At 34.5% G+C, this 15,425-nt stretch overlaps 1 protein-coding gene across 3 annotated transcripts in view; it reads left to right on the plus strand.

Annotated features, from left to right (window-relative positions):
• The window catches only part of ABL1 (ABL proto-oncogene 1, non-receptor tyrosine kinase), a 184,748-nt gene that overhangs the window by 133,614 nt on the left and 35,709 nt on the right, over positions 1–15,425 (plus strand). For all 3 annotated transcript variants that reach the window (XM_074293885.1, XM_074293888.1, XM_074293886.1), the window contains exons 2-4: positions 4,192–4,368; positions 4,914–5,209; positions 14,942–15,214. In XM_074293885.1, coding sequence (XP_074149986.1) covers positions 4,192–4,368; positions 4,914–5,209; positions 14,942–15,214 — 746 coding nt within the window. The remainder of the gene's footprint in view (positions 1–4,191; positions 4,369–4,913; positions 5,210–14,941; positions 15,215–15,425) is intronic.

Raw genomic sequence — 15,425 nt, forward strand, 5'->3', positions numbered from 1 at the left:
TTTAGGTTGCTAAGTGCTGTTTCAACCAATCTTAGAATCCTTTTCTCTATCTGAAAAAATAAAAAGTGAAATTTGTTTTTCAAGCTCAAATTCTTAAATCCTTCATGAAATCTCAGTTCCCAGTGTACTTCCTTCTTCCCTTCTCCCTTTTAACTTTTTATGGCTATATCACTCATTTGGCACATGCTCTGCCTTGTGACTTCTCTATTACTGTTGTATTGTTATTTAGTTTTTTCATACTAATCTTATCTCCCTAATGTCTAGATTTCAGGCTCCAGAACTGAAATTATACCATCTTTTTTCCTTTCCTTCTAACACTCAGCAAAATGCCTTATATGTTTAGGAAGGAATCAGCAAGTAATAGTTTTAAAAGAATAGTTAAGGATATGACTAGGTTTAGTTAGGAGTGTTTAGTTTGAGACACTTTAGATATGTTTGCCGTTTTAAAAAAATATAAAATTAATTGATTGGACACAGTATACATAAATGATCTCTGCATATGGTCCAGGCATAAAGAGATTGGCCAATACTAAGTAAATTCAAATGATGGGAAATGCTGTTTTTACTCTAAGCTCATATTATAAAAATTTATACAGATACTTATAAACTGATTTGAGAATAGTCTAAGCATGATCTCACCAACTGGAACAGAGTATTAAATAAAACACGAAACCTTCTTCCTTCTTGGAAGGATCTGTTTTATAGATTTTAAAATACAGATATTTGATGAAGTGAAGGAAAACAGTGGGCTACCCATGAAGAACTAACAAGGGCAAAGTGGTAAGTGTTTAAATAACTGAATGTGAGCAAAACTAAAGGGAATGTGACCTTATTCAGTGCTTGTATCTTCCTCACTCCCATGCTGAAATGTTGCAAGGAGTAATCAGATGGATAATATGAGAATAGATACAAAATACAGCTGACAAGTCCCATTATTTACCAGAAACTGACTTTGCAAAAAGTGCCGATAGGAAATTTGGAGCTTTTCTAGGATGTTTTTCCTGGAGTTGGAGTTTTCTTCCCCCTGGGATTGTGAAGTAGCTAGCCATTGATGTTTATAAGAAGGTTACTTCCCTTGTTGTTCCTTAGTATTTGCTTAAATAGCAAGTCTTGGAAGTCTAGACCAAATGTATTCTTCTGAAAACTTTTTATAAACATCTCTGATCACTAACTGACTCACAACACAACCTTAGAGAAGCATTTATTATGTAGTATGGGAGGATTGCTTTAAAAAAGCAAAAACAAAAAAACAAACCCAATCAACATGTTCTTTTAGAATGGGACTCAGATTGTCCACCTCCAGATATAGTCTATTGATGGGATAGTTAAGAATTGAATTTCTGGATGTGTTTACAGTTGGGTTCATTAGAGGTTTTGGGACTATTTTGTCACAGATATATTCTGTGTTTGATAGTTCAGATTTATAGTTTTGTTTATAGTATAGTTTAGGATGAGGAAACTAAGGCAAATAAGGTTAAGTGACTTGTCTAGGGCCACACAGCTAGTAAGTGTCTGAGGCCAGATTTGAACTTGGGAAGATGAATATTCATGACTCCGAACTGGTAACTGTAAGCCCTGTATCACCTAGCTACCCTTTTAGAATTATAGTACCTACTAAGATGTATTTGTTTTTAGGGACTTCCACAATATTCCAACATCTAATAGAAGAAGAAAAGAAAAAATTTGTTTCTGTTTCTGCTGGTTTCTCAAATATACAAGGGTAATAATGAACGTTTAAAGACCTTTTTTTTTTTTTTTTTTTTAACTTTCCAGCTGTACTAATATATTAGTATTAATAAGCAAGCAACAAGATTTTTGTATATTTTGTTTAACTTTTGTTTTGTAAGTGGTGATCATTTTTAAGCTTTCACAGTGGAGTTTGTTATGAAATGAAGCAAGAAACTTGGCGTTTATACATTGTGAGTCAGTTTTGACATCAGTCTGGACTGGGAATTAAATGGAGGATTCTTGTGTTGGATTATGGCTCTATTCCAGTATTCTGATTCAAAGGCAGTCAAAAGTAAGCTTTCCCACTATGTTTCAGTCATTAATTTGTGAAGTAAGGAAGAATCTGAGAAGGAAAATTGGGGGACTGCCTTGGATTTCCTGTTTTCCTGTTGAATCAGAAAGCAGTAGGAGGTTCTTTCCTTCCTATGAAATGCCATGTCCTAGTGCCTAAAATTCCCAGCATCTCTCTCCATTTTGGGGTTAGCCCCTCACAGCACTTCTCTCATCAGCACTTTGAAGTGTTAGCTGTTTTCTGGCTATCATTTACATTTTGCTGACTCCAGGTGTTTTTCAGTCATTTCCTCATCTGCTCCTCCCCCATTATGGAATTTCTTTTATAAAACCCAGACACCTTCAGTGTTGTGTAAAGAGATTACTAGTATCATTTGAGGAAAATAAAAATATAAACAAAAGCTATTTCTTCTCTCAAGGTTTTAGTTTGATTTCAAGAGAATGCACAAGTCTTCCTAGACTGAATCCATGTATATTCCACCCACAAAACTATGGGGGTGCCAGGATCATAGATTTAGAGCTAGAAAGGATTTTGGAGTCATTTAATCCAACACCACATTCTACAAATGAGGGGTCTGGGGTCTGGGACCTTTCCCAGGGTCACCCAGAGAACACATGTTTTGAACGCAGGTCTACCTGACTTTAAATGTTTTGTAATTCTGCAGTAGTGATGTTTGTGGTTCTTAAAATAGGAAATGAGACTTTGTGTATGTTTATCTTTTTATCCACTTCAGGAGCAAGCTTTTCTATTTCATTGCTTATATTTTCTCTAATATAAATGTCTAGTTTTGGGCTAACATTTATCTCTTAATATAAATATTACTCAGTTAACTTTGTATTTAATATTTCAAATTCTATAACATTAAAAGAACAATTACTTCATAATCATTGGGACTATTCTATAATTTAGAAAATGTTAATGTTAAAATGAGGCATGTTTCTTTTCTACTTCTCTTACCTTCATGATTTATAAAGTGAGATGACAAGGTCTGGGGAGAATACAAACTGAGATTTTTTTTTTAATTCTTAAAAAAAAAAAAAGCCATCCTTGAAGATTTGCTTAATAGAACAGTCCAGAATCCAAAACTAAGACTTCCCTCCCCATATTCCCTCCCCTATCCCTGTTTCTTTGCATTCTAAAGAGTTCCAACTTGTTTCAGAATAATGGGTGTGAAGGTTTAGTCCTACTTTAAGATAAGTTTGGGTCAGAGTTGAGCATATCTAGCAGTCTGTAGAATTAAATATAAAAATTAGAATTATTCCTCAGCAGGTAATATTTTTGGTATTCTTAGGTGAAAAGAAAAGGAAAATTTGAATATAGTTTCTTTTTTATGACAAAAGGAAACATTTTGTTTCTGTATAGGATCCTAGAAATATATAGCGCTAGAGTTGAAAGCACTCAGAGGCCATCATTTTGCAGATGACAAAACTAAGGCCCTGAGCAGGAAAGAGATTTGTCTATGGCATATACCAATAATGAGTATCAGAGGGGAAATTTGAACTGAAATTCTCTAATTCTAGAATCAAGAAGTTCTCTGTTCGTGTGTCACAATGCCTATTATCCTTGATTCTGGGAGGATTCCTTCTGCTTCTTTAGATTCAAATGTACTTTTCAGATTTTGTTGATGTTGGTTTGAATTTATAAAAGCCTCATAGAACAATCAAAAGATTACAAATGTCAGTGAAGATGAAATGATCAGTATATATTACAGGGAGCTATGCTGATGCTTCTTTGGAAGCATCTTGGAGTATAAGCGAGATATCTTTCTCAGACAGATGGCCTCACTCCATGTAAGTGGTGGCAAAGACCTATGTGGATCGATTATTTGGATTTTGAACTAAATTAATTTCGAAATTGTGAATTTGAAAACAAACTGTTTCAGAAATAGAATCTAAGTCGCTTCACCAAAGCATCTAGGAATGAAAGTACTTAGTATTTTACTATAAAAATAAATTGAGACTTTTTTTTTTTTAAACCATCTTACTCCAAATTCATAAGGAACACAGATGTTGAGAGAGGAGATCTTATTTGGACTCAAATGTGTTGGAAAAGCAAATGGCTTTTATTTTTGCACCTGGGGGTAACACTAGCTTTGTTTTCCCTCTATTTTCCAATTTTTCCACTCCTCATCTTTTCTTTCCTTTCCCACCTCCTCCCCTTTTCTCTTTCAGAAGCTCTTCAGAGGCCAGTAACTGCATCTGATTTTGAGCCACAAGGTCTGAGTGAAGCAGCTCGTTGGAACTCCAAAGAAAACCTTCTTGCTGGTCCCAGTGAAAATGACCCTAACCTTTTTGTTGCACTGTATGATTTTGTGGCCAGTGGGGATAACACTCTAAGTATAACTAAAGGTAAGAGAACTGTGAGTTGCTAGATGTGATTTTAAGAGACAAGTTCAGAGAAATTATAGCTCTGATTGACCACCACTTAAATCATTTAAATAATAGATTTAAAGTTTGGAATAGTAGAAACTATTAGGAAAAAAAATTGAAGGAAATCATTTTAGTAAAAGACTTCTTTAAAAAATTCATGCCACATTAATGTTTAAAAAATAGAACTGTCAATATGCAAAGTGAAATTTCTTTTATAATACACAAAGTAAAACTGATCTAGATATAGAGTTTTTTTAATATCTAATGTTTTCATATCTATGATAACATTTTGAATAAATGGGTAATATTAGAAATGAACCAATTAGTCATATTTCTATATATGTTTCTATAAATACATGAACATATGTACCTAAGAACGGATTTTGCACAAATGAAGTAAGATATATATTTTGGAAACTAAAGAAATCATCATAGTAACTGCATAAGAGTAAATAGATATGAAATAGGATGCTGATGTGAAATCCTATAAATGATGACATATCTAACTCGTTTTTCTTCTAAAGGTGAAAAGCTCCGTGTCTTGGGCTATAATCACAATGGAGAATGGTGTGAAGCACAAACCAAAAATGGACAAGGGTGGGTTCCAAGCAACTATATCACCCCAGTCAACAGTTTGGAGAAACATTCCTGGTATCATGGGCCTGTGTCACGAAATGCTGCTGAATACCTGCTGAGCAGTGGAATCAATGGCAGCTTTCTGGTTCGAGAGAGTGAGAGCAGCCCAGGCCAGCGATCCATTTCACTAAGATATGAGGGAAGGGTGTACCACTACAGGATAAATACAGCATCTGATGGAAAGGTAGGATTTCCAGAGAAGGTTGAGATGGAGCCCTAGGAACAAAAAATGTTTAAAAGTTCAAATCTGGCCTTATATACTTACTATATCTGTATGACTCTAGACAAAGTACTTAACCTTTTTCTGCCTCAATTTTCTTGTCTATGAGATGGAAATAATAGTAGCACATACCCCCACCCCCACCCCCAGTGTTCTTAGAGGTGGTTCTGTGACTTATTGGATAGAGCTCTGGGCTTGGAGTCAGGAAGACCTGAATTCAGATGCAGTCTCAGAAACTTACTGAAAAGTATATTGATTCTGGGCACATCACTTAACAACTATTTGTCTTAATCCGTTGGAGAAGGAAATAGCCAACCACTCTAGTATATTTGCCAAATCCTCTTCCTACCCCTCTTCCCCTCCTCCTCCCTACCCCTCAAACAGACCCATATGTAGTACATTCTACAAAATCATAAATGGTTAGACACAACTAAACAATGGCAATAGCCTAGTGTTGTTGTAAGTACCTTAAAAATTTTAAAGGTATGTGTATTTATGTATGTATATGTGTGTATATGTATGAGAATGTATGCATATATATGTTTTTACGATATGATAATAAATTTATCATAGCTGTAAAGGAACTATAGACTTTACATAGACATCTCCCTCAGTTTATAGATAAGGAAAACAAAGGCCAGAGAAGGAGTGCCTTGTCTGAAGTCTCACAGTTAGTTTTTAACAAATTTAGAATTCAATCTCTGGTCTCTTGTTGTCAGATCAAAGCAATGTCTTCACCAGACTGAAGGACAGAAATAGGGTAAAAGTCCTAAACTGGAGAAATCCTCTTTTGATGATGTATCACATATAGCCCTACCTATTTATCTAGATGTCCATTTTATTTGATGTTCAGATTTGATGTATCTAGATAGATAGGTAGGGCTATGTGTGTGTAGTCTGTTAGATGTTGTAGTTGATAGAGTACTGGGCTAGAATCAGGAAAAACTGAGTTCAAGTGCAGTCTCAGATTCATTAATTGTGTGACTCTGGGCAAATTTCCTAAGCCCTGTTTTTTTTTTACAATTTCCTTAATTGTAAAATGAGAATAATTAAAGGGCTTATCCTGTAAGTTTCCTGTGAAAATCAAATGATAATGTTTGTGAAAATGCTTAGCACAATGCCTGGTACATAGTAGACTCTATATAAATGTTAGCTATGATTTTAGAGATAGTTATTTCTCTCTCTCTTTCTCTCCCTCTCTCTCCCTTCCTCCCTCCCTCCATATATATAGACACACACATCATTCAGAAAAAGAGGGTTGTACATGAAACTCTGTACATGTTTTTACAGGCTGATTTTCTTTTTGAATATATAATGAGAACAACCTGTAGCTTTCAGAGTTATTCTGTTAGTCTGGCCTTCTTTCTGACATTCTTTCTATTCTTTTCACTTAATTTAGGAGGCAAAAAAAAAAAATATTCTGCAATGATGGTCTTTTTTTCTTTTCTCTTCCCCCTCTCATCATCCTCTTTTTCTTCCTTTGTCCCCTTATCCTTACATCCTCTTGCTCCATTTCCATACCCTCCAGTCCCATGGAGGAGGGGAAAGAATAACAAAGCCCTTTTAAGTCATATCCATAGTCAAGCAAAACAAATTCTTACAATGGCTATGTAGCTGAAAATTTATAATTTATTCTTCATCTTTAGTCCTCCACCTTTCTGTTAAACTTCATCATCACCTCTCTGGAATCATGTTTACTCATTGCATTGGTCAACATTCTTAAGTCTTTTAAAAGTTTTTTTTTTCTTTATAGTGTTATTAGATATAAATTATTGTCCTGGCTTTGTTGATTTCACTCTGCATCACTTCACTTAGGCCTTCCCAAGTATTTTTGAAAGTGTCAATTTCAGGGGCAGCTAGGTGGCACAGTGGATAGAGCATCATCCTTGAATTCAGGAGGACCCCAGTTCAAATCTGGTCTCAGACACTTAACACTTCCTAGCTGTGTGACCCTGGGCAAGTCACTTAACCCCAGCCTCAAGGGGAAAAAAAAAGAAGAAGAAAGTGTCAGTTTCAGTTTCTTACAGAGTAGTACTACATTCTAGGGTCTGACCCATGGGCCAGGTCCATCACATTGCTTGTTTTTATATGACCTAAGATCTAGGAATATTTTTTTATATTTTTAACTTAGCTTGTGTGCCATATGCCATATAAAAATAGATTTGTCCAGATTTGCTGACTCCTGCTATATTCTGTTATATTTATATAACATAGAAGCATACCCATTTATTTTCCATTTCTCTGCTATTATTAAAAAAACTGCTATGAATGTTTTTATACAAAAGGATCTTTTTCCTCTTTGATTTTTTTAGACAATAGGTCTAGTAGGGGGATATTTTGATAAAAGGATAGATTCAGTTTAATAACTTTAGGGGCATTGTTCCAAATTACTTTCTAGAATATTTACACCCGTTCATAGTTCCACAAACAATGCATTAATTTGCCTTTTCTCCCATAACCAATTGTCATTTTTCTTTCTTTCTTTCTTTTTTTTGGTCAAGTTTGTCAATCTATTGACTTTGAGGTGGAATATCAGAAGCTGTTTTAATTTGTGTTTTTCTAATTATCTGTTATTTGGAGCATTTTTTTTTCATATGGTTGTTGACAAGTCATATTTCTTCCTTTGGAAAACTGCCAGTTCATTTATTAGAAAAAGATTTTCATTATTCTTTATGATAAAGTGCTGACTACAATCATATCTCATTATAGTTCCCCAAAAATTGTACTAATGCTCTGCTGTATTGGACTTTTATTCATTTAGATAATTCTTGAAATATATGGTTTATTATCTGGGTCTCTAACGCTGCTTCTATATATTTACTTTTATCCCAGTGGTTTATTTGTAAGGGATTTGGACCTGGAAAACTTAACTGGGATAATTAAATCCTCAAGAGCCAATATCTCTAGGCTAACCTAACTAGTATTTTCTTTTTTTTCAGCCTGCTAATTTGAAATGTTAGGCTGGAGTCCTGCTTTTTTTTTTTTTTTTTTTTAACTATACGTGATGCATAAATTCCTTAAGTTCCTCTCTTTCCATTTCTCAGCCACATTTAATACAGTTCCTTTGTGCACTGGACATTAGTGAATTTTAATACATGATATGATTCTAGATATAGTAGTCCTTAACTCATCACTTTCTGAAATACAGAGCTAGGCTTTTCTATCTAAGTGCTCCTCTGGAGGTCTTGACACTTTGGGAAATATATCCCTCATTTAAATATCATTCACTTGCATGTCATGGTATCACCTCCCTGATGTCATGGTCTTTTTGGAGAATGAAGAACAAACAACAAGGATTTACTGTTCCAAGGAGCACTAACTTTGAGTTGTTCTATCTCATCCACCTCAGGGTAACTTTCTGAAAGGAAATATCTAGATCCCATTACTGATATTTATCCAGGGCAGCACTCAGTTTGGGTTTGTCCTAAGCAAACTTGCATATTAGTTTAGGAAATTAGGAAAATGTTCTGCATCACCACTACCCCTAACCATCCTTCCCCACCCCCAAGTGTTTGATTAGCATTGTTAAGAATGGATGCAAAAATTGTGACTTATTATGACAATCTATTATTTGATGGGTGATTTAAAATATTGGTCAGAGAAAAAAGAATTTTAAAAGTAACATCTAAAGATTGAGAATCATAAAAGATGGTACCTATTCCATGGCCTTCTCCATATAAAAGCTTGTAGTATTCCAAGTAGATTCCTTTTGTTCCAGACTCCTTACAGGGGATTACTTTTGTCTGATTATATTCACCCCTGTGTAACAGATTGAATTTCTAGGTACTCATCTTTGCTCTTCTTCCCCCAAATAAGGATTTTTTTCCCCTCCCCAAATAAGGATTTTTTTCCCCCCTCATCTGTCTGAGCACCTGGAAACACCTCAGCCTTTAGTGTCATTGGTTAGCTCCTCTGAGGAATTTAATAATCACAATTGGGATGAATGGCTTTGGTGGAATCATATCCTGTGAGTGAGTGAAAACAGCATAGGAAAGGAGAGGTATTACAAAAATGTGTGGAACTGCTGCTTGGCATTAAAAGTATGCCTAACATAGCAGAGCTTTGATACAGTCTTTTGCAAGTTTCCAAAGGGAAAATTTTAAGGGTGATTAGGAAGGGTAGGCTGATCTAGGGGAGGGGGTGGAGGGAAGGAGGGGAAAAATTCAGAACAGAAGGGAGTACAAGGGATAATGTAAAAAATTACCTATGCATTTGTACTTTCAAAAAAATGTTAAAATTATAAAATTAATTTTTAAAAAGGAAGGATAGGCTGAGTTTGACTATGCTTAATTATTCTTTTTTTTTTTTTTTTTTTCATATTAGCTAATCTTTTAAAAATGTCTTAGGGTAAAGCAGATTTGCAATTAAGTTCCCTAAGGATTTTTCTTTTTGCCTCCACCCTCTTGGCTCATCTCTCTCTGTGTTCCTGGGCTTTCATAAAGTAGTTTATAAATTTCCATTTCCAACCATCTGATTCAAAGCTGCCAGACCTGGGCCACTAATCTACTCCAAAAAGCTTTTGTTGTTTTGAATTAGAAGCTTTTATTCTCCTGTTCGCCAACCAAGTTGAGCAATCATTATTTCTGGCTGGCATTAAAATATCTTCAGTTTTCATAACAAGGATTACTGAGATTTTATCACAGTTCTTAGGATGTTTTTGAAGTTTAGGATCAGCAAGAGAATAATCTTGAAGCTTGTGTTTTGATTGGTTTGTTCATTTTTTAAGTATTCTGGTTACTCTGTACTATCTTTTCATTTATTCAAGTTCATTATAGTTCTAAAGTTGTCAGCACTTCCTTGTAGTGTTAATTAATTTATTTAATTTTTTTTGGTTTTATGTATTTTTTTATTTAGAATTTTTTTTCCACAGTATATATGCATGAGTAATTTTTTTTTATAATATTATCCCCTGTATTCGTTTTTCCAAATTATCCTCCCCCTCCCTCCACACCCTCCGCCCGATGACAGGCAATCCATACATTTTACATGTGTTACAATATAACCCAGATACAATATATGTGTGTAAATACCATTTTCTTGTGGCACATTAATTATTAGCTTCCGAAGGTATAAGTAACCTGGGTAGATAGACAGTAGTGCTAACAATTTACATTCACTTCCCAGTGTTCCTTCTCTGGGTGTAGTTATTTCTGTCCATCATTGATCAACTGGAAGTGCGTTGGATCTTCTTTATGTTGAAGATATCCACTTCCATCAGAATACATCTTCATACAACATTGAAGTGTACAGCGATCTTTTGGTTCTATTCATTTCACTCAGCATCAGTTGATGTAAGTCTTTCCAACCCTCTCTGTATTCCTCCTGCTGGTCATTTCTTACAGAGCAATAATATTCCATAACCTTCATATACCATAATTTACCCAACCATTCTCCAATTGATGGACATCCATTCAACCTCCAGTTTCTAGCTACTACAAAAAGAGCTGCCACAAACATTTTGGCACATACAGGTCCCTTTCCGCTCTTTAGTATTTCTTTGGGATATAAGCCCAATAACAGCAATGCTGGGTCAAAGGGTATGCACAGTTTGACAACTTTTTGGGCATAGTTCCAAATTGCTCTCCAGAATGGCTGGATTCTTTCACAACTCCACCAACAATGTATCAGTGTCCCAGTTTTCCCACATCCCCTCCAACAGTCATCATTATTTGTTCCTGTCATCTTAGCCAATCTGACAGGTGTGTAATGATATCTCAGAGTTGTCTTAATTTGCATTTCTCTGATCAGTAGTGATTTGGAACCTTGTAGTGTTAATTTAGAATTTTTATTCCTCTTTCCTAGGAACTGAATTTCTAAACTTTACCTACCTTTTTTAAAAGTCTTAGCATATGTGGTAGAACTAGAACAAAGCTTGCTAAAGTACAATTGAATCTTCCTATTCAGAAAAACCTGGAAAGTTAGTGTCAGAATTGAATTTATAACATTGATATGCTGGTAAATTTTAACAACTGTCTTTCTTGAGGGGCATATGTATATATCTTACACTTTAAAAGTTAGTTTTAGACAATTTTTGAGGTGAAAATGCTCTCACTGAAAATTTAACAATTGACTCTTAAGAACTGTCCACTGGCTTCAGTACATCATTAGAGCCTTCCTAATAGTATATAGAAGATCCCAAGGGAGCATTAGCTCTGGGACAAAGCAGCCTGTAAGTTTTGTATGGGAAAGGTGTGACAGCTGTATTCTATTTTCCATAGTACTGCACAAGTTAAGCTCATTTAAACCTCTGAATCTGGTTGTAAAATGTAGTTTTGATTTTATTTATTTATTTTGACAAGGATAGCTTTTAGGTTACTGGAATGATTAGGAAGAGATAGTCCTGAAAATATGTTGTATGTATGAAATAGTCAAAGTATCAAACTATTCTGATATGAAATTATTAATTTCACTTTCTTCTCTGAATACATGAATTCCTGATACAGATAGCAGCTCATCAGCAAAATTCTTCCTCAGAGAGCATAATATGAATTGAGGAAGGGGAGAATACCAGACTGGAGTATTAGGAAATGGTCATGAACAGAATATACAGTATAAGACAGTAGTTTTAATATTTAATGAGTTTTAAGATGTAAATTTTTTAGTGGAAGAGGAAATAAGTCACACAAACTATAAATTTAATTATTGAAAAGGATAAAGTTGATCTTCTCTGTGGAACTTGCCATAACTTAGAAATCTCTTAAACAAAGTAGCCTATGAGGGAAGAAAAGAGTTCTAAAAACAAAATCTGTATATATACATATGAAGATTCAGGGGAACTATAAAAAGGATTCTGTGCCACAGAAGAATGTAATCTTCTTGTAGCAGGTAGAATTTTTTGTATATAGATTCTGTGCTCCATACTATAACCAGGAGAAACTGGGCAATGAGCATTCTTCCCTGGTGAGTTTGTCCCATTCCTTATAGCCATATGCATGCATGTTCTGTACCCTGTGGTTCTGTACCAGAGATCTGTTTATTCTAAAAAACATCTTGTGGAATTTGTATATCCTTGCCTTTTCTCCATAATGTTAAAAATTACAATATGAGCTAACTGAAGAGGGAGAATTTGGAGTATTATTAGCACTTTAGTGAAATAATTATCTCTCTCTTCGCTTTTCCTGAGAAAAGAAGGGAAGGGGTTATAAATGTCCATTACCTTTCACTTAATTTTCTGCATAAACCATGGTAATATTGTTAGTACCTAACATGGAAGGGAACACTATATGTCTGTGTATATATGTGTGTGCATTAAACCACAAATTTCAGAAATCCAACATACCAATTTTTTCTCTTTCAGATTGTCAGGTTTGGATGTCTGTGTTTATGTGTGATTCATGTTATCATTAGAACAATTCACTTTGTGGTTTCTTTTTATGTGCTTTGAAGAAATCTAGTGGTATACATGTTTGGGTCTCACTTCTCCCTTCTAAGCAATTCAAAGAATATTATCATTCAACAGAAATAGCATGTTAGAATGGTATACTCATGTCTGTAAAAGCTAGTGACTTATGTCTATAAATGTTAGTGACTTATGTCTATAAACATTAGTGATTTATTCCTATCCTTTTTTGAGAAACATACTTTCTGGCTGAAAATTTTGTTTTTTGGAATTTAATTAGATGGATTGATTCAAAAAAGACACTGAAGTCTATAATTCATTTGTAATTCATTTAACTTGAACAAAAGCATAAAACTATCCTTGCCATCATAACTAATTTTTAATCTTCTTGTGGTTTTAAGTCTAGATTGACTTGAACATTTTGCTATTACTTCTTTTTGAATATTATGCAAGTCTTGCCGCCTTTTACTTATTGTAAAAGTTAGTTGCTATCAGTAAGCAGGTAGTCAAAAGTAGTTAGATATATCTTTGGTCTTGTATATATATTATGAGGAATTTCAAAATAGTAATTTTTTTTCTTAAATTAGGAAGCAATATTTTTACTCATTTTAAATAAAGAGACACAGAACTACCCTCACTTAAATAATTGCTTTTTAAAACCCCTTCCTTCTTCCCTTCTTTCTTCCTTTTTCTTTCCTTTTCATTCTTTCTTTCTCCTTTCCATCTCCCACACCCTGTTTTTCCTTCTAATCTGCATAGAGACTTTTTTTTTTACACTACAGCAGTCTTACAATGTTAGAGATTCTAAATAGAAAAAGTGGTTTGAGTTTTGCATTATAAATTTCTGTGCTTTCCCATGATAAGCTTAATTGGAAGGGAACTAAATACTTCTCCCACTTTCTTTATTGAAATACTTTTAATTCCTGGACAAGCCTGTTTCTTATTGCTTTATTTTTTGAGAGTCCAGACCTCTGGGTTTTATAAACTTTGGAGACATAGTGTTTGATGTATCGTCCAAAGAGCAAAAAAAAAGAGTCATCGGGGATTTCATATATTTGATAACTTATAGCATTATTATTTTTTCTTGCCATTTTTGCAAATCTGAATGATGTTAAGAAGTCATATCAGAGTTTTCTTAATTTACATTTCTCTAATCAATAGTGATTTAGTGTATTTTAAAATATGACTAGAAATAGCTTTAATTTCTTCATTTGAAAATTGCCTGTTCATATCTTTTGACCATTTATCAATTGGGGAATGGCTTGTATTCTTATACATTTGAATCAGTTCTCAGTATATTTTAGGAATGAGGTCTTTATCAGAAACACTGGCTATAAAAATTGTTTCCCAGCTTTCTGCTTCCCTTCTAATCTTGATTGCATTGGCTTTGTGAAAAACCTTTTTAATTTAATGTTATCAGAATTATCCACTTTATATTTCATAATGTTCTCTAGTTCTTCTTTGGCCATAAATTTCTCCAAAAGATGAAATTTTAGTTAGGATTTGAAGGAAGCCAGAAGGTAGAGTTAAGAAGGGAGTATATTTCTGACATAGGGAATGGCTACTGAAAATGCCTGGAGATGGAAGATGGAGTATCTTGTTTGAGAAACAGCTAGGAAGCCATTGTCACTGAAACGAAGAGTATATGAAGGAGATGGGAAATGTAAGAAGACTGGCAAGGTGGGGGTGGGAGTAGTATATGTTGTAAAGGGCTTTGAACCCCAAGCAGAGGATTTTCTATTGGTATACCACTTTATGTTACCCATAATGCAATTTGAACTCTTTAGGGTAAGACAAGATAGCTGTTTTTTTGGATATTTATGGGTATATTCTCCATTATTATCTTCCTCTCATAAACTTTGCATCCTATACCTATCTTTTTCACTATTCTTCAGTAGAGATATACCCATCTATACACCCATTGTGATAGAAGAGTGAGTATTTATTAAATTATTACTATGTTCAAGGCATTGGGAATACAGTACAAATGAGTAACCTTGACCTTAAGGAACTTAACACAAAAAAGGGAGCTTTGAGGAGCAGGAAACATCCTGGTAGCTTGGGTCCCAGTAAGTCAAGGCAAAAACTCACTTCTCTGACCTGAGGAATCAGGAGTCCTTGCCCCCATACAAATGAGGAGAAAGTTAAAGCAAAGGTTTTAGTAAAAGAAGCATGGTAGGCTTGTGAAAGTGGGGTAGGAAGTGATAGTCTCCCCCCCCAAAACACACACATACACATACCCCAGCCTGATCATAAAGTAGTAGTATTAAATTGAGGCTTAATAGGATCTTTTTATTTGATTTATTTTATGCTGTGTCTATGCTGTCTGACAGACTGCCATTTTCTACTTGCTTTAGCTGTACGTCTCTTCAGAAAGCCGCTTTAATACTCTGGCAGAGTTGGTTCATCACCATTCAACGGTGGCAGATGGATTGATCACTACTCTGCATTACCCAGCTCCCAAGAGAAACAAACCCACCATATATGGAGTGTCTCCTAACTACGATAAGTGGGAAATTGAACGGACAGACATTACCATGAAACACAAACTTGGAGGAGGGCAGTATGGAGAAGTATATGAAGGTGTATGGAAAAAATATAGCTTAACTGTAGCTGTGAAAACCCTGAAGGTAAGTACTGGTGTGGAACATACTTTTATTGTATGTTTTATGCTTATAGTGAGTAGAATAGCTGCTGATGTGTAACTTAAACATAGTTACTTTATTAAATAATGAAAAACAGCACTGCCAGAAATTGTCCCATCTGTGAATAAATCTAAACTTTAAGTTAAGTCTGTGCCAGTTTATTAATTTCAGTTCTTCTAGTTATTATGTTTCTTTC

Source organism: Sminthopsis crassicaudata, chromosome 2 (assembly GCF_048593235.1).
Source record: "Sminthopsis crassicaudata isolate SCR6 chromosome 2, ASM4859323v1, whole genome shotgun sequence".
Lineage (NCBI taxonomy): Eukaryota > Metazoa > Chordata > Mammalia > Dasyuromorphia > Dasyuridae > Sminthopsis > Sminthopsis crassicaudata.